The sequence below is a fragment of the Caenorhabditis remanei genome, chromosome V (assembly GCF_010183535.1).
Source record: "Caenorhabditis remanei strain PX506 chromosome V, whole genome shotgun sequence".
Taxonomy (NCBI): domain Eukaryota; kingdom Metazoa; phylum Nematoda; class Chromadorea; order Rhabditida; family Rhabditidae; genus Caenorhabditis; species Caenorhabditis remanei.
In genome coordinates, this window is record NC_071332.1 from 14,336,014 (window position 1) to 14,362,743 (window position 26,730).

General features: G+C 37.1%; 15 protein-coding genes across 15 annotated transcripts; 8 read left to right on the top strand and 7 right to left on the bottom strand.

The window, feature by feature from the left end:
• Window positions 1-381: 381 nt before the first annotated feature.
• GCK72_019959 (uncharacterized protein) lies at window positions 382-1,502 on the bottom strand (the record flags this gene model as incomplete). The annotated part of the gene is made up of 4 exons (XM_053733314.1): window positions 382-517; window positions 576-700; window positions 745-1,348; window positions 1,420-1,502. The coding sequence occupies 4 exons, from the start codon at window positions 1,500-1,502 to the stop codon at window positions 382-384; spliced, it is 948 nt and encodes a 315-aa protein (XP_053582227.1).
• A 364-nt stretch (window positions 1,503-1,866) lies between these two features.
• GCK72_019960 (uncharacterized protein) lies at window positions 1,867-2,465 on the top strand (the record flags this gene model as incomplete). The annotated part of the gene is made up of 3 exons (XM_003115922.2): window positions 1,867-2,035; window positions 2,082-2,273; window positions 2,323-2,465. 3 exons carry the CDS (start codon window positions 1,867-1,869, stop codon window positions 2,463-2,465), a joined length of 504 nt encoding a protein of 167 aa, XP_003115970.2.
• A 141-nt stretch (window positions 2,466-2,606) lies between these two features.
• Window positions 2,607-4,046, bottom strand: GCK72_019961 (uncharacterized protein; the record flags this gene model as incomplete). The annotated part of the gene is made up of 6 exons (XM_003116385.2): window positions 2,607-2,711; window positions 2,759-3,029; window positions 3,075-3,268; window positions 3,313-3,713; window positions 3,760-3,893; window positions 3,949-4,046. 6 exons carry the CDS (start codon window positions 4,044-4,046, stop codon window positions 2,607-2,609), a joined length of 1,203 nt encoding a protein of 400 aa, XP_003116433.2.
• A 371-nt stretch (window positions 4,047-4,417) lies between these two features.
• GCK72_019962 (uncharacterized protein) lies at window positions 4,418-5,873 on the bottom strand (the record flags this gene model as incomplete). Its single annotated transcript, XM_003116294.2, has 7 exons — window positions 4,418-4,522; window positions 4,570-4,840; window positions 4,887-5,197; window positions 5,244-5,515; window positions 5,566-5,624; window positions 5,672-5,734; window positions 5,779-5,873. 7 exons carry the CDS (start codon window positions 5,871-5,873, stop codon window positions 4,418-4,420), a joined length of 1,176 nt encoding a protein of 391 aa, XP_003116342.2.
• A 604-nt stretch (window positions 5,874-6,477) lies between these two features.
• On the top strand, window positions 6,478-7,648 carry GCK72_019963 (uncharacterized protein; the record flags this gene model as incomplete). Its single annotated transcript, XM_003116207.2, has 5 exons — window positions 6,478-6,675; window positions 6,720-6,886; window positions 6,934-7,068; window positions 7,118-7,259; window positions 7,304-7,648. 5 exons carry the CDS (start codon window positions 6,478-6,480, stop codon window positions 7,646-7,648), a joined length of 987 nt encoding a protein of 328 aa, XP_003116255.2.
• Window positions 7,649-8,330: 682 nt separating this feature from the next.
• GCK72_019964 (uncharacterized protein) lies at window positions 8,331-11,031 on the top strand (the record flags this gene model as incomplete). The annotated part of the gene is made up of 10 exons (XM_003116155.2): window positions 8,331-8,498; window positions 8,552-8,785; window positions 8,835-8,945; window positions 9,182-9,339; window positions 9,394-9,537; window positions 9,587-9,680; window positions 9,736-9,852; window positions 9,902-10,288; window positions 10,346-10,620; window positions 10,671-11,031. 10 exons carry the CDS (start codon window positions 8,331-8,333, stop codon window positions 11,029-11,031), a joined length of 2,049 nt encoding a protein of 682 aa, XP_003116203.2.
• A 791-nt stretch (window positions 11,032-11,822) lies between these two features.
• On the bottom strand, window positions 11,823-12,627 carry GCK72_019965 (uncharacterized protein; the record flags this gene model as incomplete). Its single annotated transcript, XM_003116614.2, has 4 exons — window positions 11,823-12,158; window positions 12,204-12,290; window positions 12,338-12,520; window positions 12,565-12,627. 4 exons carry the CDS (start codon window positions 12,625-12,627, stop codon window positions 11,823-11,825), a joined length of 669 nt encoding a protein of 222 aa, XP_003116662.2.
• A 478-nt stretch (window positions 12,628-13,105) lies between these two features.
• Window positions 13,106-13,918, bottom strand: GCK72_019966 (uncharacterized protein; the record flags this gene model as incomplete). The annotated part of the gene is made up of 4 exons (XM_053733315.1): window positions 13,106-13,441; window positions 13,493-13,579; window positions 13,627-13,809; window positions 13,856-13,918. 4 exons carry the CDS (start codon window positions 13,916-13,918, stop codon window positions 13,106-13,108), a joined length of 669 nt encoding a protein of 222 aa, XP_053582228.1.
• A 483-nt stretch (window positions 13,919-14,401) lies between these two features.
• Window positions 14,402-15,908, bottom strand: GCK72_019967 (uncharacterized protein; the record flags this gene model as incomplete). The annotated part of the gene is made up of 7 exons (XM_003116544.2): window positions 14,402-14,506; window positions 14,556-14,823; window positions 14,869-15,062; window positions 15,112-15,488; window positions 15,532-15,590; window positions 15,689-15,751; window positions 15,796-15,908. 7 exons carry the CDS (start codon window positions 15,906-15,908, stop codon window positions 14,402-14,404), a joined length of 1,179 nt encoding a protein of 392 aa, XP_003116592.2.
• A 794-nt stretch (window positions 15,909-16,702) lies between these two features.
• Window positions 16,703-18,061, top strand: GCK72_019968 (uncharacterized protein; the record flags this gene model as incomplete). Its single annotated transcript, XM_003116148.2, has 4 exons — window positions 16,703-16,785; window positions 17,067-17,685; window positions 17,730-17,848; window positions 17,893-18,061. 4 exons carry the CDS (start codon window positions 16,703-16,705, stop codon window positions 18,059-18,061), a joined length of 990 nt encoding a protein of 329 aa, XP_003116196.2.
• A 446-nt stretch (window positions 18,062-18,507) lies between these two features.
• GCK72_019969 (uncharacterized protein) lies at window positions 18,508-19,209 on the top strand (the record flags this gene model as incomplete). Its single annotated transcript, XM_003116285.2, has 3 exons — window positions 18,508-18,633; window positions 18,679-18,900; window positions 18,949-19,209. The coding sequence occupies 3 exons, from the start codon at window positions 18,508-18,510 to the stop codon at window positions 19,207-19,209; spliced, it is 609 nt and encodes a 202-aa protein (XP_003116333.2).
• Window positions 19,210-20,906: 1,697 nt separating this feature from the next.
• Window positions 20,907-22,135, top strand: GCK72_019970 (uncharacterized protein; the record flags this gene model as incomplete). The annotated part of the gene is made up of 6 exons (XM_053733316.1): window positions 20,907-20,938; window positions 20,994-21,101; window positions 21,152-21,193; window positions 21,273-21,347; window positions 21,404-21,484; window positions 21,559-22,135. The coding sequence occupies 6 exons, from the start codon at window positions 20,907-20,909 to the stop codon at window positions 22,133-22,135; spliced, it is 915 nt and encodes a 304-aa protein (XP_053582229.1).
• Window positions 22,136-22,582: 447 nt separating this feature from the next.
• On the bottom strand, window positions 22,583-24,484 carry GCK72_019971 (uncharacterized protein; the record flags this gene model as incomplete). The annotated part of the gene is made up of 7 exons (XM_003116177.2): window positions 22,583-22,766; window positions 22,819-23,274; window positions 23,324-23,643; window positions 23,694-24,005; window positions 24,060-24,161; window positions 24,214-24,297; window positions 24,341-24,484. 7 exons carry the CDS (start codon window positions 24,482-24,484, stop codon window positions 22,583-22,585), a joined length of 1,602 nt encoding a protein of 533 aa, XP_003116225.2.
• Window positions 24,485-25,006: 522 nt separating this feature from the next.
• Window positions 25,007-25,292, top strand: GCK72_019972 (uncharacterized protein; the record flags this gene model as incomplete). The annotated part of the gene is made up of 2 exons (XM_053733317.1): window positions 25,007-25,104; window positions 25,151-25,292. The coding sequence occupies 2 exons, from the start codon at window positions 25,007-25,009 to the stop codon at window positions 25,290-25,292; spliced, it is 240 nt and encodes a 79-aa protein (XP_053582230.1).
• Window positions 25,293-25,316: 24 nt separating this feature from the next.
• On the top strand, window positions 25,317-26,589 carry GCK72_019973 (uncharacterized protein; the record flags this gene model as incomplete). The annotated part of the gene is made up of 5 exons (XM_003116104.2): window positions 25,317-25,411; window positions 25,454-25,748; window positions 25,806-26,147; window positions 26,201-26,287; window positions 26,338-26,589. 5 exons carry the CDS (start codon window positions 25,317-25,319, stop codon window positions 26,587-26,589), a joined length of 1,071 nt encoding a protein of 356 aa, XP_003116152.2.
• Window positions 26,590-26,730: the final 141 nt, after the last annotated feature.

The window sequence follows — 26,730 nt, forward strand, 5'->3', positions numbered from 1 at the left end:
TACAGATTTATTTTACTTCATTTTTTTGAAACCGACTGTCCCAGACTCTCTATTTATAAAGTAACTTTGAGTTTCAACCAGCTTCTTCAATAAAAACAAGAAAGTTCTCAATTTCAGACGTAAAGAAGCTACTTTGAACTTTCCAGATGTATTCGCTGCTCTCTTAACTTATGAAATAATGAAGAAATGTGAAAACTTCAAATGTATGGATCCGTTGGATACGAAGAGAGAAGACGCCAATTTGGAACCATTGGAAAAGAGGCTCTCTGTAAAAAAATTTTTTCAGAAAAAAATACTTTGGAATGAATCAAGAAACGGATGGAAAAGTAGATAGTGCATAATTGAAAACAAAACTCAGAGCAGAAATAGTTTATTACAAAGTTATAAAATGAAATATTCGATGGGATAATCATTGTCCCTCACGAGTCCCTCGACTCCAATATCTGATCTCCTAATCAAGAGAAAATTGTTACTGTTTGGCATGTTGAGGTATGTTTGGGTTCTGACCGCAATATTTCTGAAATATAAATTTCATATTCTGAAACTCAATCTAAAAATAGTAATTGAAAGTTTACCTGTCATGTACCACTATAGGTACCCTGAGCTTTGTTTCGTCCGCTTCCGATTCTTCATCATTACGGCAGAAGTAGGTCAGTATTGAGAAGTAAGACCCTGAAGGGTAGTCGTTTTTCATGAATCTCTGAAAAAATGAAGTTTATTTGAAATTCTTTTTCAGAAACCAACCAAAATAAGGTTTTGAATTTTCTCAATATCAAACTCCGATTCTCGAACCTTGATTTTCAACCTCCTTGCATGAGAGAACTTTTCGATATCGATTCCCGCAGGAATTATTGTAGAAGTCTCGAGGTTTTGTGCCTGTCTCCACTGTTCCGTCTCCACTAATTTTCTCATCATTTCCAGATTTTCAGACTGATATTCAAACCTTATAGTTTTTAACGTAACAGGAGTCAAGTATTCAACAAACTGTACAGCAGCAAGGTTGTTCTTACAGCTGTACCAAATTAGTTTCATCGCATTCATCTTGAAAATCCACTCAACTTTATCAATTTCCGTTATCAACTTTTCTGATTTCTCTTTATCCGAAAATTCCATAGTCAACTCTTTAACTGTAGATTTGGGATGTTGAAACAGATGAATGAAGGTTTGAATCAAGTCGAGAGTGGTGTTTTCAGTACCATTGAAACTGTGTTTCGTTGCCATTTTCGTGTTAGCAGTCAAATAAAGGGAATCTTTTGATGAGGCGAAGAAGAATGCAAGCTTTTCAATGAACAGTGGACAGCTGTCCACGATGACTTTATCATTTTGGGAGCACGCACGAAGTTGACGTCTGGAAATAAGACCGCACTTCCAAGGGTACTTCTCGCCAGTTGTGAAAGAATAAATTTTCAAAACACCCACCTCGACTTGAAATCAAGATATCCAACCAGCTCTCGTTTGAATAAATCTGGCAAGTCCTGCCACGTGGGTCCATTTTCAGGCATTTCGAAATATATTTATAAGTGAGAAATGATTTTCTTATCAATCGATGCATTCGCTTTTTGTTTACTCAATTCCATCATGCCTACGCATGTTTCTTCGGTATGCATCAAGTTCAAAACCACCCATTTTTGTGAAAAAGTTTAGATCAGCTTTATCAATTCTTCGTTTTCTCAAAATCACATGTCACCTACTTCCTGCCCACGCAAAGTGTCATCGGCACTAAAAACATGAAATTTTGCGAATTTTCTCCAGATTATGTGATTATCGAGCTCATAAGCGAGTTGTGATAACGTTCAGAATGAGGTAAATACTCTTCAAAAAAGGTAAATTTCACTTTTCGACTCATTTTATTCCTAACTGACAAAAATGAATTCTAGTGTTCTCATTTTGATTGCAACTATATTTTTGATTCGAGTGAATGCAGACATCCAACTCGGATGCAAATCAGACCCGCTGCCAGAGGCTAATGGAATGTGTCCAGATGGATACACAAAAATAACAGCAGGGGGTTGTTGTCCAGATGGCGATGTTTACAGTAAGTATTTTTATGGTATAGTGATTTAAAAAATATCAAATTTTAGTCATCCCTGTTACCACTACAACCACAACTACCTTGGCGCCTACCACCACCACAACCACTTCTTCCGGAACATGTCAGGATAAACTAAACCCAAAAACTGGAGTCAGTGACTGTCCCGGAATGAAAGCATACTGTAACAATCCGGCCTACGTGAATGTGATGAAAGATCAATGCCCGATGACTTGTGGATACTGTATGCTATTTGAAGCGTCTTGAATGATAGAAAAACGATGAAATTTCAGGTACCGGCCCGAGCACCTGCGTCGACAAAATCAACCCACAGACTGGTGTTAGTGACTGCCCCGGAATGAAAGCTTACTGTAACAACCCAATCTATCATGACGTCATGAAGGATCAGTGTCCAAAGACTTGCGGTTATTGTTGATTTTTTACTTGAAATAAAACAAGTTTCTAATAATTTCTGAACCTAAATTCTACATGAACTAAACTGGAATATTGTGAATTTTCCGGCATGATATATTGAAAGGCAAAAAAGAAAATAATCACAACTTATTTTTATTCAAAATCAAAACCCAGTATCATAAAACATTTCTGGATGAGAACTCTCAATTGACAACATGTCGAATGTCTTGGACAACTCAATTTTCGATCGGTTCTCCCAGATGTTCTTCTGAAAAATTCAACAGTTATAAGCTGTTCATAAAGAAATTGTGTTACCTGCACAGCACTATTCACTTTCATCAACTTCGCCAACCTTCCTGAGTATCTGTCCATTTTCTTCTCATTCACGTAGTAATTATGCAAGTTTTCAGCAAGTACATCTTGAAAATGATCACAAATCTCTTCGATTTCTCCAGAATGTCGTTTTCCAGCATAATGAAAACAAAGTTGGGCAAGCATATAAGCACTTTCCACATCTGAAGGCTCCAGTTTTACAAGAGGATCAATTTCAGTGAGCAGCTCTCGAGCCCGAACGCCATCGATGAATCTGAAACTTTTAGTTTTTACTGTTACCTCCTGTATCCAAACTCACGTCAAGACCTGTTCTTCCCTATAATTAGTCATCCATTTCACATCAACTTCTTGTTTATTCACATCAATCAACACTCCATTACTCAGAGTTAACAAATTCTTCGTTTCACAAATCCCACGTCTTCTGTTAACTGCAGTTGCCAGCAGCTTATCTAGTCGACCCCAAACATGCCAAACTGATAGAAGGAGTTGCATCTGAAATATTATGTTTTCTTTTGATTCTTGTTGGAAATAGTTACCTTCGTTTCATGATCCAACTTTTGAAACTCATCAAAGTAGGTCAACCATTTTGCCACTGTAAGGAAATAGAATTCCCAAATCTTCATGACATCCTCTTTTCTGGCAAGCGTGAATTTCTTCATTTCGGTTGAGGTATTCTCCAGAAAACTGAATCCAATCGCAAGTTTATGAAGTTGATCACGAGCAATCAGTGGTTTCACGGGTCCATCCAATAAGACTTTTGAAGCTTTTTCAACAAGATAGCTGACATCAATTAGAGTTTTTGGATTGGAGATTTGAGCTGATGTGCCCGGAGTGCAGAACAAGACATATTCAGGACGACCAACAAACATTTCGAAAGTTTTTGGAAGCTTGGATGACTTTGGCACTTGAATCAAACCATCACGGTCGAACTGGAACTCTGGAAATCTCTAACTGATATGAATAATACTGAGAATTTCAGTTACTTTTTGTATCCATTCCAACATCGTAACATCTCTTTAAACGGCATGGTTTACACTGATATCCTCCTTTTCCTTCTTTACATTTCTTCGGATTCTGACATTTTTTGAGACTCCATTTAGGGCATACGGCGGTTCTTCTGAATATTACAGTTTAGGTTGTATATCGAGGTTGCATCTATGAGATCAAGTTACCTGAAAAATGCGGAACAAGCACGACACGCCACAACTCCAAAGTGGAATCCTTGACTCTCGAATCCACAAATTTCACAATCAGGGACAATATTCACCATTGTTTTTGAAAAAAAAACTGGAAGAAAGTTCTAGATAAAAACCCAAAACAAGTTATTTCAATAAAAAAAGGAATTGCGATAAAGATTTCACAAAAAAAGATTCCAGACAAAAATATCAATAAAAAGTTGCGATAACTGAAACAATGTGACTGAAGAGATAGATAAGATAGAAAACGGAGATTCAGACAGTCAAACAGTTTGTTTTGATCGGAGAGAAAATAGCAGAGCGGTGTGAGAATTAGAGAGGGGTATACTCGATTCATTAGATTTGCATCATTTTTTGCTATTTGAGGCGAAGAGAAAATTTGAACGAGAAATTCAGAACAAAACTTTATGCTATTTCAATTTATACGCTAAAAATTCTTGTAAATCTAAAAACCAGTATCGAAAAACATCTCCAGATGTGAGAATTCTGCTGTAAATATATTCAAAGTTTTCGCAATTTCTGTCTTTGGCCGCCTCTTCCGCACACTTTCCTGAAATCCTTTCATTTTTTTCCCATATTTCAATGTCTCCTGATTACCTGAACTGCATTATTAATCTTCAAAAGTCTACTCAATCTCCCCGAATAGTTATTCATTTTCCTGTCATTCACGTAGTAGTTATGCAGATCATCGGATAGAACCTGTTGAAATCTTTCCATAATTTCCAGAATCTCTCCTTGAAATCTGTTTCCAGCATAGTAAAAACTCATTTGAGCCAACATATAATTGAGTTCGATGGGTGTTGGATCAAGATCGATAAACATTTGAACGGTATCAATTAGATCCCAATTACGGAATCCATCGATGAAACTGAAAACTTTTTCATTGAACAGGAAATAATCAGTGAATAACATACAATTCAACTTCTTCCAGTTTATAATTGCAAAGCCACGACACATCCAACTCCAATTTATCCACATCTAAGAACAACCCATTACTCTGAGCAATTTCAGATTTAGCAGTCAGTTGACTCCGCCTTCTTGCCAAAGCAGTTGATGCCAGTTTATCCATTCGACCCCACATGTGCCAGATGCCAAACAGAATCTTCATTTTAAGCTGATGATTCAGTTTTTGGAATTCGTCGAAATTAGTGAGCCACGAGGCGGTGGTTAGGAAGTAATACTCCCAACAATCCGAACAGTCTCCGGGGGAAAATTTGGAGTTGGTCTAAAATGTTTCATGTGATTTGAGTCCAGAATGGATTAGAACTTACAGCCATATTTCTAGGCATTTTCTCAAAAACGTTATGAAAATTCACAAGTTTTTGTAGTGGTCCTTTATTGGAATGTGGACCCCACGCTGGCCCATTTCTTAGAATCTTTTCTCCTTTCTCCACTAGAAATGACAGATCGATGAATTTAGAAGACGTCGGGGCGTCTGGATCACAAAAGTGAATGAATTGAGGACGTCCTACAAATTTATCAAAGGACCGGAGCGTTATCGTAGAGGATACTGAGTGAAGGGCGTCACGATCAAATTGGAATTCTGAAGTACTTCGAGTAAACGTCTGCCATAGGATTTAGAAAAAGACTCACTCTTCTCATCCATTCCAACTTCATAGCATCGTTTCAGACGACATGGTTTGCAGAGAAAACTGAAATTCTCGAAATAAATCAACTGAAATTGAACGAAGCAACTTACCAATCAACTCCACACCTGCTGCTCATACATGTCTTCTCGATAAGGTTGGAACCGGCACGTCTTCTGAAAAACAAACCTTTTTTTAAATCTCAAAACAAAGTTCTCACCTAAAAAACGCAGCACACGCTCTACAACTGGAAACTCCAAAATGGATTCCTTGACTCCTTCGATCGCAGACTTTACAGAATTTCAGAGAGATCATTTTTGATTTTCAAAAGTTGAAAAAGAAGTCAATGACGAATAATGAATAACACAGACATGGGGAAACAGAGAAACGGAGATTCTAGAGAACACGAGGGGTTAGAGAAGAGAGAAATCAAAGGAGACATAGAGAAGATTATTGCACAACGTTGTGTAAATTTCGGCGGAGGGCAGACGGGGGTTCTCAGGCGGAAAATGAACTTTGAAAGGTATCAGAAAACGAGAAAACGTATCAGTAGGAGACGAAAGTTTGAAGAAAGAAATTAGAACAGAGATCGGTGGAACACAGTATAACTTAACTAAAGATGAAATATTAATAATAGGATAAGGTACCACTAGTGATAGTTTTGCAAATTTCAGCCAAACGAGAACCCTTGCTCTTTCAGAGGATGTTACAATTCGTTAGTACAATATTATAGTCAAATGGCACGAGTCATGTCGTGCCCCACAGATTCATGAATCAGAGCTACCAATGAATGATTCAAGTAAGGAACAAGAGTTGTTCTACTGAAGACAGGATACGAAAAACAATAATTGTGGTGTTCATTTTGTGACTAACGAGAAATTGTTCTATCCGAAACCGTCAGAACAGCGATATTCGCTAAATGCTTGGAAAACAGTGGAGCTCTCTTCTCCAACTAATTCAACAGGTTTCTGCTATCATTTCGATTCTGATAAATTGTTTTCTCATTCCATTAATTTTGAAAAAATCACCAAAGCAATTGGGTGCTTACAAATGGTTGATGATCTACATCTCAGTCTTCGAGATTCTTTACTCTATTCTGGATGTTATCGTCGCTCCGGTAAGTTTTTTGTGGCTCTGTTGAGAAGAATAATCGCTTTTCAGGAGAATTTTTCTCACGGACCAACATTTTTAATGATAGTCGGAACCAAGGATAAACTATTTGGACCCGAAGGTCTCACTATATTGAATTCCATCTATTGGGGATGTTTCGGAGCCTCAATGGCTATCTTCGATGTTCACTTTGTGTACCGATGGCTTGCAGTTTCAGAGTAAGTCATTTATTTCCTGGATATCCTAATTGATCATTTAATTACAGAAACCCACTACTCAAGACTTTCTCTGGCTGGACCATCTGGATATGGTTCTCAGTTCCATTATGGTATGGGCTCACTTGGGTTTTCACTGGATATTTTCTATCAGCACCTACAGAATCTAAATCAGAGTTCATACGGTAAGTACTACCTGTTTTCAGTACGCTCAATTAAAACAAAACTTTTCAGGGACAGTATAAAAGAAATCTTCCAGTTGGAATTCGATGAATATATCTATCTGGGTCCGTATTTATATCAGAGAATGGAAGATGGATCCCTTCACGTACATCTCCCTTCCCTTTTAGGACTGGGAATTATCACCATTACAATTGTGAATTCTTATTTTAATTTCATCTTTTCAATCTTAAATTCCAGGTCTCCTCCATCATAATTGTAGTTGTTTTCGGATATCTCTGCTACAACAGAATCAGCCGCCTCGTTGCCACAACATCAGCCTCCGCTAAATTTCTAAAACTACAAAGGCAACTGTTTTACGCTCTCGTTATTCAAACCCTCATTCCTTTTGTATTAATGCATATGCCAGGAGCCATTATGGTTGCATTTGTCCTTTTGAATATCGACCTGGGAATCTATAGTGCAGTTCTATCAATGACTATTGCAATCTATCCAGCGATTGACCCAATTCCAACATTGGTTATTGTAGAGAACTACAGAAAAACAACTTTGAGTGAGTGGGGATTCTACTGGATGACATATTAACACGGCACGCTTTTTACAACCGCGTTCTGACGAAACCGAAGAAAATTGTGTGCGAAATTGAGAGGCTCAGAGAAAAAGAGACATTTTTCAAGAGCATTTCGGTGGAGCGCAGTTGTAAGAACTGTGCCGAGCTAATGAAAATAAGTGATTTTCAGAAATGTTCGGTTGCTACAAAAGAACGATGCCATCGAGCACTATAACTATAACGGGAGAATCATCGAAGATATAATTTTTTTTAATTTAATTTTTATTTCTCGGATTATTTTTTAGTTTTTCAATAAAAAGGGTTACATGTCCGTTTTCCGAAGAGCTCTCCCAAGAATTCATGGTTCCCACTACTCGTTTCTTTCAATTCTACGTCCTATTTGCCCACTTTCCCAACCGAGACTCTCTCTCTCGAGACAGCATTCTCCACAATGCCGTCTCGTCTCCCACTCCTTCGAAATATGTCTCTTTCTCTCGCACCCTCCAAGTCTCGCGCACTCTCTCGTTTCGCTCTCGTCTCGTTTTTCATCGACTTTTGCTTGCGACGAGTCCACGAGTCGTTCTTTCTCGTTTTCTTCTCTCGTTTTTTGTTGTTTTTATTTTTTTTAAATAGAATTTAAAGTTTTTTTAGCGAAAACTATTTGTATACGCCTATTTCAGCTCCCACTGCAAAGTTGTTTTTTTTCAGAATTTAAAAATGAGTTCAATGGTATGGAGCTTCTTCGAGAAACCTGAGAGTCAAGTGGATTTTGTACCATGTTTGAAATGTAATGTAATGTTGGCTTATAAGGGAACGACGTCTGGATTGAAAAAACACATGAAATCAAAACATTTTGCTGATTATCAAAGAATAATGGTAGAAAAAGTTAGTTTCTCTTCTTTTTCTATGCAAAAAAGTTCTGAATTTCCAATTTTCAGGGTCTCGACGTCTCCCCCAATCTAGACTTCTCACACTCCGATCTCCTTCTCTCCCGGTCATTTTGCACCGGACAAATTCCATTCGAATTTGCCAATAATCCAGAGTTTCGTCTATTTTGTAGTTCTTTAAATTTTGATTTCAAAGTTCCGGACACGAATAAAATGCGGCAAGCCATCACAGTCAACGCTTGCGCATTCATAAAGAATGTGGCTGCTCAACTGAAAAATTCCAGGGTATTTTATTGAAGAGAACATGTGAAAAATTAATTTTCTGAAATTTCAGAGTTATGTGATGATCACAGATGCATACTCTCACTCTAAACTGCATGCATGTACATTTTTCACCGTTTACATAGCATTTATTGATCAAATTAAACTCGAACGGAAGATATTGGTGAGCAAAAAACTGCAAAAACCGAATGAATATTTGAAATACGAAGCTGTTGCAAAATGGGCGCAACGTTCATTGGAAAATCCGTCTCTGTGCTCATTTTTCACCGATTTCCACTTATTTTTCCGAATTTTTAAAATTTCTACAGCGCAGTTTTATCGAACTTGGCGGGAACGACGAAATAATTGAAAATCGACTGCACTGACTTCGAAAATAATATTAAAGAAATTATTTTTCAGCTCTGTGGCCCCGTTTATATCGAGAATGAATCATCGTTTCATATCTTCAGTGAAGTTCAAAAAGTTATAGAAAGCGTTGGGTTAAAACCGGAAAACTGTCAAGGAACCGTTTGCGACGTGGACAATTCTCGAGAAAACTGGTTTTTCGAAGCGAAGAAGTATGATTTTTTAATCTAATTTCTCTGATTTAGTCTAATTTCACATACTTCCAGTATTCCTTGCGCAGGCTACATCATACATCGAATATTCGAAGATTTCGCTGAAAGTGTTCATATTGTTGGCAAAGCTCGACACGATATTGAGAAAATTTTCCAGATTATAAGAGAAAACGAAGCATGTTTAGATCTAGTTGTGCAGTGAGCTAGAGCATTTGCTTCTCTGCTAATCTTTCTCGGATATTTCCAGATTCCAAAAAGACTACAAATTAAGCGTGCCGCTTCCGACCAAGTCTGGTCAGTGGGGATCTTTATTCACTTCTCTGCAGGCCTACGTTGCAAATGTACGATTTTCGAAAAACTTTCTTATTCCACTCAATTCAATGAATTTATATACAGGAAGTCTACTTCACACATATTCCTCATCTCAAAAATAAATTGCTGAACCCGAAAATAGTGGTAGAGCTTCCGAGAATGATCGAACTTCTGAAACCACTTTACTCGACGCTAGAAACAGTGAGTAAAGGACACAAAACATTGCAATATTTACCAATTTTTGTTCCAGTTAACTGCTGAAAACACGTTCTGTTCGGATATCGTGCCGAATTTGTTGTGTGTGAAAGAAGAATTGAATGAAGAGGATTCAATACCGAAAGTTCTGGCCGAACTAGCCCAACAGAGAATTAACGATTATCTCTCTAATGATCAAATTCTTCTGGCAATGGTCTCCGATCCGAGATACGCTTATGTTCCGAATCTCATCGACCCAAGGACGTGGCAAGAGGCGGAGACACTTTTTGCTCAACAAGAAGTTCAGACGTCTGGGGATTCTGAGTTTCTTGTAACACCCAAGACTGAATCTTCTTTTATTAATGAATCTCCAGAGAAATCAGGAATTGCTGGATTTTTGAAGCGAAAGATAAAGAGCAAATGTATACAGAAGACCTTAGCGGTGAGACGAGAGCTTAAAAACGAAAAGTTTCATATAAATAAATAAATTTGTTTTCAGTCGGAAATCATCCAATATCAAGCACTGATGTCTACAAACCGTCCATGTCATACGTCAAATCCGATTCAATTTTGGAAAGAGCAACAATATAATTTACCTAAAATGGCGATGATTTCAATGAAAAATTTGACTGCAATGGCGTCAACTTCTCTGTCAGAAAAATTGTATAAAAAATGTTCCGCTATTTTGGGTAAAAAAGATCCGAGAATCGAGAAGAAAGATATCGATTTGTATCTGATTGGACATGTGATAGCGCCAGAAGTTAATAGGGAATTGTGAGTTGGCACGGTACCATACTCTTGTAAATTTACGCTTCGATTTTCAGATTGGACGACCAATCACAGTTCGATTTCGCATTCCCTGTTGATGAAACGGAACCGGGACAATCAAATATCGATCAATTGGGAGTAGAATCTACGCCGACAGTAGCCGATAGTTTTGCGCAACAAATAAAATCGGAACCTGTTGAATATCAAGAGAGACCGATTGAGCCAGTGGTAGAACCAGTGAGAACTCTCGAATCAGTACTCGCAGACACATTCCGACCAAGACCATCTCCCGAGCCACTACAAACTATGACACCAGCTCCAAAAATGTTCAAGCCTGTTGAACCGCCTAGAACATATCCAGTGCCGCCGGCTCCTTCCAGTTCTCGGCCGATCTTTTTCAAACATTATCAGTTATAAGTTTTAACATAGTTATAATAAACAATTTGAAAAATTATTGAAAAGCTACCTTCCCTCGTTACGCAATTTTTGCAGTGTCATGAGTCAAGAAGAAAAGAGCAAGTTATAAAAAGAAAACTATTTTCACATGGTTATTTTTAGTTTTCTTCCGCATGTGCTATATTTAGACTCGGTTAATTTATAGAAAAAGTTCAACATAATCAAAAATTCAATCTTTGTTCTCAGCTTGATTATATACCAAAAGAACGAAACTGTCTTATCAATAGGTCAGCAGTTTCTCTTTTTCGTAATCTGCAAATTTGATACTGTTCTTTTGAGATGATGTTTGTTTATGAAAACGACATCAAAAAATCAGAAAGAACTATTTGAACCCGTGAATAGTTAACTCCTCAAGTAAAAATATTTGCAGCGCACTGACTGAGGATCCGATACATCTTTTAAATGATAACCAGCCGACTCATATCCAGTACTGCTGTTGTCAAATGCCAACTTACGGGTTTTGTACATCCAGCTATTCCGCAAGTTTCAGTTTCCGCCATGATGATTCTGCTGCTAAAACGAAAAAATTTTGCACCGACTTGCATTAAGTCATTTGTTTTAGTCATACGATATAGTTTCAACCTGTTTTTGAATGTTGATCGTTGCCCATTAATCGTTTGATACCAATAGATCGGTGTTACCAAAAGAACAACTTACTTATCAATCGGTCAAAAATCTTCACTATTCGTAATCCTCAATGCTGAAACTGCTCTTTCGAAATTGTGTGTGATTATGACAAATCAAATCATTTATTAAGAACTGTGTGTACCAGTAAATATGCCCATAATTAGCGGAAGAGTATTATTGAAGATTACATAAAAGAATGGACGATTCGCAATGAAATAAAACGGAGTTCTTTCCGGTTGTCGTTTGATAAAGGATTCATTGAAACTATCGTTTTCCTCACGGAGATAGTCTTCAGATGGTCTCTTCCAGTTGAAACGAAACTTATGAAACTTGGAAGTTGGGAGTCCAAGCAGATTGGATGTATCGATAACTGAACTAATTTGGAAGTAAGGGATTTTGAAGTGGACATTAAAGACTGTTAGTTCATTGAAGAGGTTCAGGATTCGAGATGCGCTGAGTTTCTGGAATAAAAAGCAATTTGAATTAAAAAAAAACGAATCGGTTACTTTGATGCTTTCCTCGAGGGTGTGTCCGGGGGTGGGTAGAAAGATCACAAAGCGAAGATATCTTCCAAACAAAGGAATTTTAAGAATCTAAAACATTAATACGCAGGGAGTTATGATAATTTACATCCACTAACAGTAAATACATCATCTTGAGCAACTCGAAATCCTAAATTGTTCGAAACAAGCTCTTCACTCAATGTAGTATTCGCGGAAATATAATTCAAGTATTTAGTTTTTCCATGTTCCGCATGAAACTTCATTGAGTGTTGATGGTGTTTCATGTATGGATATCTCCACGTGGCTGTGTAGGATGAGTTCTGAAAAATGAGACGTTCGTTATTCGATCTTCCAATTAACTCACAATTAAATTCATATCATGTTCCGTCTCAAATCCTCGTTGTGAATTTTCAACGAGTCTAGTCATCTGACGATCAGAGAAATTGAACGTCTTCCGAGCACTTTTTTGATTATTTGCAGCTAGCAGAAGCAGAATTGGAGAGAAAACAAGAGAAGCCGAAAATCCGAGCCCTTGTAGCACTCTCAACCCAAAAGTGATAGTGGTGACTGACAGCATGTCCATTTTTACAAATGGTTACTCATGATAAGATTCATGCCTTTTTATAGTAGAACACCCAGGGGTGTCATGTGAATCAAACAACTTGCACATGAATTGCATTGGAAGCAAGATGGAAGTCATGGGAAACAGCTTTTGTTGTGGAGAGTTGCGAAATGGTTTCTGCTCTTGTGGAACTATGAAGGCAATTTCAGCTCGTTTAGTTACAGGTCATTTCGTGTAATCTCAAGGTTATGATGTATTGGTAACAAGATCTGGAAAAAAATCTGGAAAAACAAGAACCTGATTCTTGTTGTAATCAACCAAAACTTCGATCTTTGAACGTTTATTAAGAACAGTTTGTACCCGTAAAAACACCCATAATAATTGGAAGAGTATCATTGAAAACGGCGTAAAAGAATGGTCGATTTGCAGTAAAATAGAATGGAGTTCTATCCGGTGGTCGTTTTATAAAAGATTCATTAAATCCATCGTTTTCCTCGTATAGATATGTCTCCGAAGGCCTCTTCCAGTTGAATCGAAATTTATGAAACTTTGAAGTTTGTAATCCAAGAAGTTTTGATGGGTCAATTGTTGAACTCATTTGGAAATATGGGATCTTGTAGTGAACATTGTATACTGTAAGACTATTGAAGAGATTCTGGACTCGCGAGGAACTGAGTTTCTGGAAAGAAAGCAAGTCCGAAAGATGAGTAAGCAAGTAGGATGGGGTTACCTTGATGCTTTCGTCAAGGGTGAACTCGGGGTTCGGCAGAAATATTACGAAGCGGAGAGCTCTACCGAATAAAGGAATTTTCAGAATCTGAAATAAAAGACACCGATAAAACAAAATGCTCATAAAACACTTACAGTAAAAACATCATCCTGAGCAGTGCGGAATCCAAGACCGTTTGAAACCAGCTCCTCGCTCATTTTGGTATTCGCAGAGACATAGTTAACATGCTTCAGTTTCTGGTTCTCCGTATGAAACTTCATTGTATGATGGTGATGATTCATGTATAAATATCTCCACGTGGCAGTGTACGATGTGTTCTGAATTAAAGATGGATTTATATCACTTTAGTTTCGAGGGGCTTACTATGAAGTTTAATTCTTGATTGATCATAAATCCGTTCTTTGAACTTTCCAAAAGCCTAGTCATTTGACGATCGGCAAAATGGAATTTTCTTCTCATATTCTTATGATTATTTCCAGCAAGTAACATAATAATAGGAGAGAATACTAAGGAACAAGATACTCCAAGTTCTTGTAATAACCGTAATCCAAAAGTCATAGTAGTAACTGACAGAGAGTCCATTTCCAATGAGGTTCAATTAGTAACATACAATAAAAATGCATTACTTTTTATATCAGAACACCCAGCTGAGAAAGGGTCATGTGAACCCGACCTCCTTGCACATCAATTCCACCGGAAGGAAAAAAGAAACTTTGTTCGGTTTAGTCATGAGTAGCAGCTGACAGCGGTTGCCCGTAAGACAACCACCATGTTGCCACAGGTTTTGAAATACTTGAGGAAAATTGAAGATATTGCTCATGTTAAATTTCTAGATCTCTTTTCCTTGTAAGTACAGTCATGGTAGAAAACTGGTTTATTAGTGTGAGTGTACAAGAATTTAATGAATAATCAGAAACCAGTATCATGAAAAACTTCAGGATGAGAAAATTCTACAGAAAATATATCAAATGTTCTTGCTAGATCAGCACGTGGTCGGATCTCTCTGACGTGTCTCTGAAATTACTCTTGGTGTGATTTGGACTGACTTCAATATTGGGTCTACCTGAATCATATTATTCACTTTCATCATCTTCGCCAACCTCTCAGAATATCTCGGTTTCTCCAACTCATTCACATAATAATCATGCAAATCATTTGAGAGAATTTGTTGAAATCTCTCCGATGCTTTGAGTATTTCTCCCTGGAATCGCTGTCCAGCATACTGGAAACTGATTTGAGCCAACATGTAGGTCAGTTCAACTTGAGTGGGTTCCAGATCGATGAGATAGTCGACAGATTCGTATAGTTCCATGGATTTGACGCCAGTGAAGCTGAAAGTGAGAAATGGGATCACCCAACGAAGTGGTGAAACTTACAACTCCACCTGCTCCGGTGGATACTTGGTAAGCCACGTGTGATCATAATCGAATTCTTCCAAATTAATCAATACATTCCTTCCAACCACTACCATATGTCGATCAGAGAACAAGTTTTGCTTCCGAAGTAATGCAGTAATAGCGTGCTTCTCTAACCGACCCCACACGTGCCACACAGCTAGAGCTATTTTAAGCTGAAATCCATTCCATTGGTTTTTAACAATGTCATCTCAAAACACTCACTTGTAACTCATCTGGAAGTAACCTGAACTCATCAAAAAACGTCAACCATCTCGCTGTGGTCGTAATATAATATTCCCAACAATCGGCCGTCTCATCTTTCGACATTGTTTTCAGAAACTTGACAGAAACTTGACTGGTGAATCCTCCGAATCCATTTGCCAATTTCTGTAGTTGATTTCTTCCACTCACTGGGGTTTCCATTCCATTTTTCAAGATTGCCGAAGTATTGTCAATCAACTTTTGAACATTGATGAATGTTTTTTCACTGGACACAGATTCCGAGGAGTCACAAAATATCACAGATTCCGGTTTTCCGACAAACATTTCCACAGATCGAGGGAGTATTCGTTTGAGAATATCTCGATTGAATTGGAAGTCTGAGGTATGAAATATAAAGAAAAACTGAAAAATAAAACTTACTGCTGGTGCTCATTCCTTGTTCTTGACATCGTTTCAGACGGCATGGTTTGCACGGAATCCTGAAAAACAGGAGAAGATTTATTCATGATGGGCGAACATTTTCTTTTCTATGAAATCTAGTAGTATGAACCACATGAAATAGAGAAAAAAAACTCACAACTTCCTCTCACAATTGTGTGATCTACACGGCTGAGATCCCCATTTCGAGTGGGCCGCTCTTCTGAAATCTGGTCATTCACAATATGAAATTTTGAAATCTCTCACCTGAAAAATGCAGCGCACGCTCTACAACTTTGTATTCCAAAGTGATTTCCATTAGCCGGTTGCGCACAAACTTTGCAAAGTGTGAAATTTGGAGTCACCATGCATTTGGACATCTGTCTTCATTTAATTGTTTGAAACTTTGAAACTTAAAAATCAATGAAACATGAACAAAACACCAAAAATCTAGTGAAACGCAGACAATGAGCGAATCGGAAATAGGTATTGACTGAAAAAGTGAGAAATAGAATAGGGAAAAGAAAAAAGAAAAAGAGAGAACAAATTGCGGGAAAGAGAATTAGTGTTTGTACACTTGGTTCTATGACAATGAACATTTCAAACCAGATGAATTGGGTCATTTCATTCGACAGAGTAGGGGGAAGGGATTGGGTATAAAACACGGGGCACGGGGTAGATATGTTATAGAGACGGGTCCGGTGGTCTATGGGGCAGGTACAGTTAGGATCTATTTTATTAATCAAAACAATACTATTGCGTTGAAAAGATTAAGAAAGACCTAGTGTGTTGCAGAAAAATGCGATTTTCGCGTTTCTGAAGTTGTTTTAGAGCTTTGTATAACACGAAAACGAGATAAGGTCTAAACCTTCTGGTGTTGAACTCAATGAAAACCGAAAATCTCCAGGATTCCAGATAGAAGCTGTGAAGATATCAAAGTTTTAAAATTCAATTCATTTACCACTCCCTCTTTCCAAAAAGGCCATTAAAATAGACTCTCTCCAAACACCTATAAAATATATTTTCCCGTGCAATGTGTGCCATCCCATTTCCTATTTCCCATGAGAGCACAAAGAATCAAACATTCGTTTGATAAGATAAGGAAATATGGAATCATTCTATTTGATCTGACTATTCTTTCTTCACTTTCCTATATTTTCTCCAAGTACCAAAAATGTCAAAACTTCTTCCGATCTGGGAGAACTTGCCGATTTATTTCAAGCAAAATTTGGTAGATAAATTGGATTTCCGGTCAAGGTAAGGTTGATTAAATTGTTTTCAAACTTCTAAGTTCATTAAAATGCGTATTTTTTGTCTCCAGTCCCCCCATATTTCTGAGATTTTATATACGAAATTTCGCGCATATTTTTCGAAAGGGATTATGATGTAAGCCATGGGAAACATAAAAGGAAATTGGTTCGCATGGCTGCCTTTTTGTTAATCTAAGCTTATATACATTAAGCCGGATACATCAAGACACAACTATTCGAAATTGAGATTTTCCTTTACCTCCCACATAAAAAGTCTGAAAATTTCAGACAAAACCTCAGTGCATGCTCAAAATCAGAACGAGATCTTGTGGATTCATGCCCTATTTCCATTCATTCGTTGTACATTGAACAAGAAGATGAGGAAGGATTTCATCTGAAAATCTCATTCTCCAAAAATGGAACTGTTCTCAAATTCAACTGTAATAATCATGACCGTGGTGTCTCTGCACTTTATCGACTTTTGTCGCATCGAAAAACAAAAATTATATTCTTTGATATCTACTGTGAACCTGAATTTTCAACCAGTTTGGACAGTTTTTTGTCGAAATTTCTGGAAAAAAGAACTGCGGAAAGTTCCAAACTACACGTCCAACACTTTTCTTGGAACTCTGGAATTCCAGCGGAAGATACAATTTTGAGATTATTGGAACAGTTGAAACCAAATTTTTTATACTGGATAAGATTAAATTTTGTTGATATTTGGAGTGAAGAAGAGAAATCCGAAGTGGTCAAAAAGATAGTGGAGACGGAGCAGTGGAAGAGAGTTGGGAAGATTCATTTGTATGATTACAAGGTCGATGCATATTTTAAGAAGTTCTTGCATGTGGATAGTCTCAAAATATGTGTGGAGAAGCTAACAGAAGCAATGTTGTTAGAAGTTATAGAAGTTGGTGGTGTTTCAGTCAAAATAAAGTATAAATCATATTATAGGTTACCCGAACAAGAGACCCTCCTCCTGGATCTCAGTTCGTGATCAGCGCCAGCGAAGAGATCAAACTAGACACTCTAACATCAGTTTTCACAGATTTTCATAATGTCCATAGAAGACTGTAAGCTAGTATTTTTCAACAGAAGCAAAACGATTTATTTTCAGAAAAGAGTACCAAACGCCAAAAATAGCGACTTTGCTAACAAACGAATCCAGATGTCTCGTTATTATAATATGGGAGAAAGCAATCGAAGCAACGGTTTGTAGACGAGAATTCTTGAATGAGGATTTCCTGAAGAATCATGGAGTTTGTGTCACTTTGGATATGATTTGAATAATTTATAGATACAGTTCGATATTCTATAATCTTCCTATTTTAAATCTATTCTGAACCAGAAACAGATCTCAATTTTCGAATAAACATGAAAGAAAAGTAATTGTAATGTGTTCTGAAAATTCCATGGTTTAAAGTTATTATTAGTCAAATCCCATGAAAACTTTGAATTTCAATCAAATAAATATAATAATAGTCACGAAAAAAAATTTTAAGAGAGCAGAAATGTTGTGAAAACTGTAAAACCAAAATCTGCCACCATTTGATTTTTTAATCTCATCGAAATAAAATTTCAAATAAAATGATATCACTGTTCGAATACTACATCTGAAAATAACCGTGATGCTGATTTTCCAAAATGTTTACCGATGATGTTTTTTGTTTTTCTGTATGTTGCTATAAAAAAACAAAGAGTTGGGACACGATCATGCTGCAACATTTCCAAGATGTTGAAGACTCTGGCTGTTCTCGTCGTCCTTCTGAGCTCTGTCACGTGCTTTTTTCTGAGTGAAAAAGACATTTGTGAGGCGGAAAAAGCAAGATGGAATCAATGTTTCGAAGGATTCATCAACGTGAGTTAAAGAAGATTAATTAGAATCGATCAACAATAATTTCAGAAAACGACCGAGTTGAATGAAGCCGCCAAAGAAATACTTGAATCAAGTTCTACAGTTGCCCCGAGCCACTACGAAAACCACAAAAAACACTTCAAAAGTCTTGTGCAATGTGTTGGAGATATCCACTGTAAAGGAATGCGAAAACTGATAAAATTTGAGTGGGATACATTTGATTTCTATATGGAAATGGATGACGGAACAGCCGAGCAATGTGTTAAGGAGGTAGGATTACTGTAAAATTCTTCGATAAAACGATCGATTCCATTACAGGCTGATCAAACTTTACCACTTCATTCCTGCATTCATCCCAAGGATTACAAGTTTCCAACTGGCAATGATTTCAACAAGAAAGTTCTGAGTTGTACTGAAGAGGTTCTAGAAAACACGGAATGCAGTGCCGAGGATAAGAAGAATGTGATGAGAGGCGCATTGGCTGTGAAGGATATGTATGACATCTTTTCGTTTCATTTGAAGAGCGAAGATCTTGTTAATGAGTTCGACTTGAATTTTGATCGTACCAAATACTTGTGAACTGATTGGTAAAATCCTGTTGGGTTTCTTAATTGAATAAATTTATCATGGGCAGTTGTTGAATTTAGAACACAAAGGATCCTTGATCCCCTTGGTCACGTCACATTGTTCCTGATACGAAGACTCCCATCATGAGTTTCAGATGCCTCTTTCACCCTCTCTTCTTCCCTCTGTCTTCTTTCTAGAACCTTCATTATTTCCTGCTACTCTTCATCCCTAGCCACCTTTGATTCCCCCTTCTCTTTCTCTCTATCATTTTCAGATAGAGACAAAAAACATAAATCCAGCAGGACACATGCACACAAGTATACATATACACACATACTTTTTGTGACCACCCGAGCTCATCGAGGAGACTCCTACTCAGTCGACAGCGACAGAGGCAAGACGACGCTGCGCCCAGTCGTCACTCGAAGCGAATGAGAGATACCCGGCGCATGCTCCTTCTTCTCTCGAGTCCCACCGGGATAAGTTGTCATGGAGCCGAGGCGCGGGGGGACATCATTCCTCTTTCCTTCTCTCTTTCAGCTCATTCGTCCTTCGAACGTGTTTGGATTGTCTTCGAGCTCACATAATTTTTTGTCTGACCCAAAATTCCTTATTTTCAATTTGATTTCACCACTGTTTTATGCAATTTTACCAAAATTTAATGTTTTTTTCAGCTAATCATTCTTCAAAATGGAAGGAACTCAACAAAATGCAATCGTGTCGACTACCGAACAGCAGGATACAAACCGATAGTGAGTTGAGCACTTGTCAAAAAAATTTTGAACTGCTGTATTGAATTTTCCTGAACTCTTTTTTTTATGAAGATTCCATTCTTCTAAAAATTTTATTACCTTGACACGTAAGAACAGGTGTGTTTCTTATATTCTGGCTTTTTCGTATACTCGCATTTAAATTATTATCTTGTGTGGTCTCAGAAGGAGCAGATAGCTTGGTAGATGAATATACTGCTGAAAAGTTAAACTCTGACAAACCAAAACCACATTTATTATCTTTGATGGAACCCTCGATACCGTTGAAAAAGCAATTATCTGCTTTGTAGTTGACATCACATGTTGTTGATTCGTCTTCTGAATTCTAGAAAATTTTGGATACAATTTAGATCTGACATTTTTCCGTTACAAATTGTACATTCTGAAGATTGCTAGATATTGTCTAACAATTTTTCTGAATAAAAACTAAAACAACTAAAATTATAAAAATTTCAATTATTTAAAAATGACGCAACACTTTAAATGTCACTGAAGCAAAAAAAAGAAACTAAATGAGAATGGAGGAGATTATCCGGATTAAAAAGTAGATCTAAGCTCAAGAAAAAGACTTGACTCTGATCCCACCCAGCTGGTTGGTGGTGGCATGAAACATGCGTCAAGAGAAGGGGTTAATCACTCCCGCTAGAGAAAAAGAGAAATCGGAAAAACATAGAAAAAGAAAGTATTGAAATTCGAGATTAATTTTGGGCAACTTGAAAATCGAGTACTTCTTTTTAACGAGTAGATGATTACTTCTTGAGAAAGAAAAACGGAGAGAAATGAAACGTTTATTTTAGAAACCTATAATTCAGAGAGACAATATTTTGTCAAATCGGCGTTCAAAAAGCGAAATCAGTGACTTTGCCAAATAAGATTGCCAAGAAATAATCAGAAAGTAGCATATCTCACTTTTCCATTTTCAGTTACTCACTCGAGGACATGGTTAAGATGCCAGATGAACTCTTTAACTGGTAAGCTTCGAATCTAAAGGAAAAACCGATAAAAATTCATTTGTTGCGACTTCAGGGTTGTATGGATGCATGATCAATTAGAACAAACAAGAAACTGCTGTTCTAATTCAAAAAACCGGTCGACCCAGGAAGATATCAACCCTATCGTTAAAAGACATGCATTGTAAGTTTGTGATCGTACGTTTTAAAACTGGCAATTCGATATTATTTCAGCTCCCACATCAAATTCAGAGGAAAACTTTATTATGATTGGATGTAAGTTGAATTACTAATGGTCAGAGCTTAAACTACTGATAACTTTCACCCTTCCTATGAGATAATTTATTGTTTTTAGTGAAGTAACAAAGAAAGTACGCGAACGTCGTCCTGAAGCTCGGACCTGGAACGTTTTCCCAGAAACAATATCTGCGTAAGTGACATTGTTTTTCGATTATAAAGTGTAAATCTATGTGTGCACATTTTCAGCATCCGTCAAATTGAGAATGTGTTTTTAAATATCTTTTTGGAGAAGGCAAAACAAGTGGAAGAGATCATAGAAATACCAGCGTGAGTTTTGAGTGTCAAGTGGCCTTATTCCAGACTTCTAGATTTTCGAACTTTACTCAAAATATAATTTTCAGGCCGGATGACAATGACACTATCACTCGCATAACTATAAGTTGGAAGCACAAAGAATTTATTGAAACTGAGGAACTGAAAATGGTACTTCTCATTGAATGGGGAGAAATGAGCTCGTGTGTCAAAGAGTTTGATTTCTCCTCAAAAGGAGCCGAAGAAATATTGGATGTCTTGGTCAAGCCAACATATATAATGGAACTCTTGATAGACTGTTCATCTTCCTATCAATTGTTCGAATGGATTGAAAAAGAAATTTCCGAACGATACGAGGCCGGTCAAATACCCACAAGAGTTAAGCATCTTCATTGGAAATGTGACTCCAGCCCTGGAAGTTTTCTCTTACTTTTCAAACTTTTAAATCCTCAATATCTTCGAGGTTTAACGTTGGAAAAGTATGAATTTGTGAAAGAAGAAATCACCAAACTCGTGAGAATGAAGCAGTGGCAGAATCTTGTGGAGATTCAATTGGAATCGTTTTTTCCTGGGGACGTGGAAAATTTATTGGAATCCGATGTGATCAAGGCGTACACTCTCGTCGACGAAACTGGAATCAGGAACATTATAGAAGTGAGCTCTTGAATGTTTCAATTTTCCCAAGTACATCACGTTTTTCAGGGGTTCCGAAACAAAACCCGACAGCGGGTGGACAATCCGTTCTTTGATCTGAAGCTTCTATGTTATAAGAAGAAGTCATGGGAGTGGAGGAACTATCTGAAGAAAAAGGGAATCCCTTTCAACATCAATTCCCCGACCTACTTCATTCGGGATTCAATAAATTCGGTAGAAGATTTGTTAGTATTTAAAGTTGAAAAAAATCGGTTTCAGGGAAAAATAATATCACGTAGTAGTAGTAATATTTTTTCGTATGAGAATTATTTTGATTAGTTGGCTGTTCCTTCTTGTTTTGTTTTATTTGTTATTGTTTTTGTTTTCTAGAATTTGTTTTTGTTATTAATATTCTTTTATACGAGTAAATTGTTTTTTTTTCGAAAAAAACCCGTTCTTCATAAAAGCAAAGTGAAGGAACTATTCTAGTTTAGTGGATGACTTGGAACTTCCAAACTTCAGATAGATTGAACGGAGAATTGCTAGTATCAGGGCGGTACATAATACATAGAAGAGGGCAAACAAAGCGTAGATGTCTACGAAGTTCTTCTGGAAGGTATTCATGTGACGTCCATATGGGTCCATAGCTGGGAATGGGCCATGTCTGAAAAATAAAAATTGTTGTCAGCAACTTGATATTCTAGTGAATTACTTACTTTCCAACAAACTCCGTATACTTGATCACATTATCTTTCGGACTGTATGGCTGATCGGCAAGCAATTCTGCTAGTTTTCTCGCATTGAGTTTGTAACTATCATCAAATAAAATATCGTGAAATGCCTTCCTCGTAACTTCAAAGTTCTCCATTGACCTCTTATTCAGATGAATGATTCCGTGATGTCTCGCTAGCATATTAGCATTTCTGATTTGATCTGCGAAGATTGGAATCATGATTGTAGGTTTTCCACTGTAAGCGAGTTCCAATGTACTTCCAACACCTCCATGACTGACGAATGCGGTTAGTCTAGGATCGTTTAGAAGGGCGGTTTGGGGAACCCATTTTGAAAAATGTAGATTTTCGACTCCTTCGGCAAATGATATGTCATCTGACTCGTATTTCCAAATGAAGGTTACATTTGGCATAGACTTGATAGCGTTGAGTAGTCCATTTCTTTAAAAAAAAATAAAACTACGAATACAATTTTTAGATCCTAACTAACCTCCACTGCTCTGGCATATGCGAAGACTTGATCATTGACCCAAATGAAATCAACATACTGTGTGGTCTTTTCTCGAGAATCTCCACCCAATCAGCTGACAGCTTTTGTGCTTTAATCCATTCTAGATTTATAGTGATCCCCCCGATTGGTATGGTTTTTTGAATAACTTGGCGTGGGAAATCGAGGAATGGATTTGAGTTTACAAAAAAGAGAGAAGCAGATGGGAGGAGCTCTCGCCAATCAGGGAGATCTTTTCCAGAAAACTCTCGGTAAGCTTTCATTTCTCCTTCAAACATGTCCTCCTGTCCAAGGTTCATTTCCTGGAATAATCTTGTTAGCTACTGTAAAATGATACATTTAAGCAATATACCTTTGTCACTAGCCAGTTCTCATATCTCTCTGCCATACTCATCACTTCTCCTGATGCTCCGAATGCTCCGGGAACCGAACTGTAATCCAGGGGCTCCCCAATATGTGGAAGAACAAAATCGAAAAAAGTGAATGAAGTCGCTAGAATTGTTTTCTCGATCCCCAAAGCTTTCACATATCCGAGACCACAAACAGAAATTGGTTCGAGAATTGCCACGTCGAAACTCTTTGCTTTCATTTGTTTGAAAACATCACGCTGACTATGAAGGTGTCGGCAAGCTGATTTCATTGCTATATTGAACCATCCACCAATCTAAAAGTTACGAAAAATTTCAAAAACACCAAAAATTGGAAAAAAAAAACATACCGCTCGAGCATTCGATGAATCCATAGTAGCCTCCCAATACGCTTTCATGTTTCCATCATTCGTACTGTCACCTTTTTGCTGCGATAATGTTTCTTCGCCGGCCTAAAGTAAACCGAATTTTTGAAAAAATAATAATGAAAAATTGAGATCTTACCTCAACAATAACGATATCTTTAGTCAGCTTAACTCCAATACACTCATCTCGTTTTCCAACCATAACGACTGGCATCAAGTAAGTCTGAAATTAATTTCAAACTTTTGAGACATCTCGTTTTACTTACCACATTATGCCCTCTTTCCGTGAGAGTATCCGCCAATTTCCCCAGAAAATTACTGTGACTTCCAGCATATGCTGGTGAATAGACGAGAATATTTAGAGGGCTCACAGGAGTGAATAATATAGAAAAAATCAATAACAACAGCATTTTCTGTCGAGAGTAAAATAGAAGAAAATGAATTCTTTCCCGTCTATTTCTCTCTTCAATAGAGTGTGTTATTACACAATGTTTTGCAAGGGGGAGAGAAACGCCTTTCTGTGATCACAGACCACAAAATATTGAGTCTTTGTGACGGAGAACACAAACGGCGGTCAGATAGAACGATGCAGGTACAATTTCTTGAAATGTATTTTCGTAATAACAGCAATCGTATTCTCTTCATTCAAAAATTTAGATTCTCGCATCCAAACTGAGATCACGAAGAGAATGTAAAATATATCACAAACTTGAAATCTGAGATTCTCAAATCTTTTAAACTTGCAAAGTACTTCTGTGGTGATTAAAAGAATTGTTGAAAAACATGTTTATTATACTTTTTCAGCTTGAACTGCAAATCAAATTTTAATTCACAAACTCTGGCAAACAATTCCTGAGTTGTTCTCACTCCGATAAGAGCAATTCATTTTGGTCAGCTTTTTGTTGTTGATTCTAACTTTCCATTGAATAGAAATGCTTCATGTTGATAGAGTTGATAGTTTACTTGCTGAAAAAGTTCATATATCCGCTTCAGGCTTAAATCCATTTCAATGTTACAAATTTCAGTTAAGGTACTGTTCATCATTCCAAAGTTCCTTCAAATATTTTCAATTTCAGATTGAATTACAAACATGGGACTCTACAATCTTACTGTGTGATACAATCAGATAAAGATGGAAAAATAAATCTTGTCAAAGATAAACCAATACGGGGAACTTATCATGGCAAGTGCATTCATGTGAATACTATCAGAGATTGATGATTTGTTTCAGAAGCTGATCCGATGGGTTTATTTCTTTCAGTTCAGTTCACTGACGAGCTTAGCTTTGGTCATTTGGTTATGAATGAAAACGCGGAACCATTTTTCTATACATTGAGGTAGTAGCATTTCGTTGAATACTGCATTTTTCGAAATTACAGACTGATTTCGGAATCTGAAGAAATTCTTGATGAAGTCAACATGAAAAAGCATTGGACACATCCGCTTGTCACTCAAATCACAGTATCCCAAGATGGTCTCTATGGAACTATTTTCAAACCACCCGGCCCAGGACCATTCCCTTGTATCATAGATATTCCTGGAATTAATGGACGTATATCAAAACGACATTCTGCAGTTTTTTCTTCGGAAGGGTTCCTTGTTTACACTTTTGCTGCCTTCGATTATAAAGATCTACCAAAGAAACTGCAAGATGTTGATATAGAACTTTACTCGGTATGTTCTTTTTGAAAGAAAAAAAAACATTTTGAAAAACTTCGAACCGGGTTTTAGAGACATATCAAATTTGTGCAGTCTCTACCCTACTGCTCCAACAAAATAGCTCTCTACGGTCTCTCACTCAGTGGAACAATCGCAAATTATTTATCTACGAAACACTCCGAATTATCTGCAGTCGTGTCTGTAAATGGACCTGAAGCGTTCTACAGACCAATGGCCGAATTCAAAGAAAATGGGAAAGCAATGAATTGTGAGGAATTTGATGGAAATTTATCAGAGAAGATAAATGGTGTTATCAAACAAAAACGAGCATTTCTAGATGCATTCAGTAGATTGAAACCTGAAACAAGTATAAAATGGGAGCAGATTTCAAAGAAAATTCAATTTCGATTAGTGGTAAGAACTTGTGAATGATCGTATGTCTCAGTCTTATCAAAGTTTTTTTCCAGGGGTCTATGGATGATTGGATCATCTGTGGCGTCACAAATTGCTTGCACATTCGAGATAATCTTCTCAAAACTGGACACAAAGTAGAAGTAGGAAATCAAAATCGGCAATTTAACATTATAGAATTCATTATTTCCAGATTGATCTTGTCGCTGCAGGTCATACCATGCTTGTTCCATACTGTCCGCATCAGGCTCTAGCATACAACAAATTTCATAAAATTTGTCTGGGATCTGGAGGAGAAACGACCTTGAATAACAAATCGGGTGAACAAGTTTGGAATAATCATTTGAAATTTTTCAAGAGACATTTGGGAACTCCTGTGAAAATGCCTGATTATAAGAGGAAAGCTGTGATTGAGCTACCTAGAAAGGTTATTAGTAAACTTTGAATAAAGATGTTTCACATTTCAACGAACTCAATAGAAAGGCGATAATAAAAAGTTAAAACGCAACATTTTGTTTGTTTGCCAAGGTAACTGATAAAGAATCATACAAAGAATTCATATTGATCATTTTCTCTTTTTAAAAAT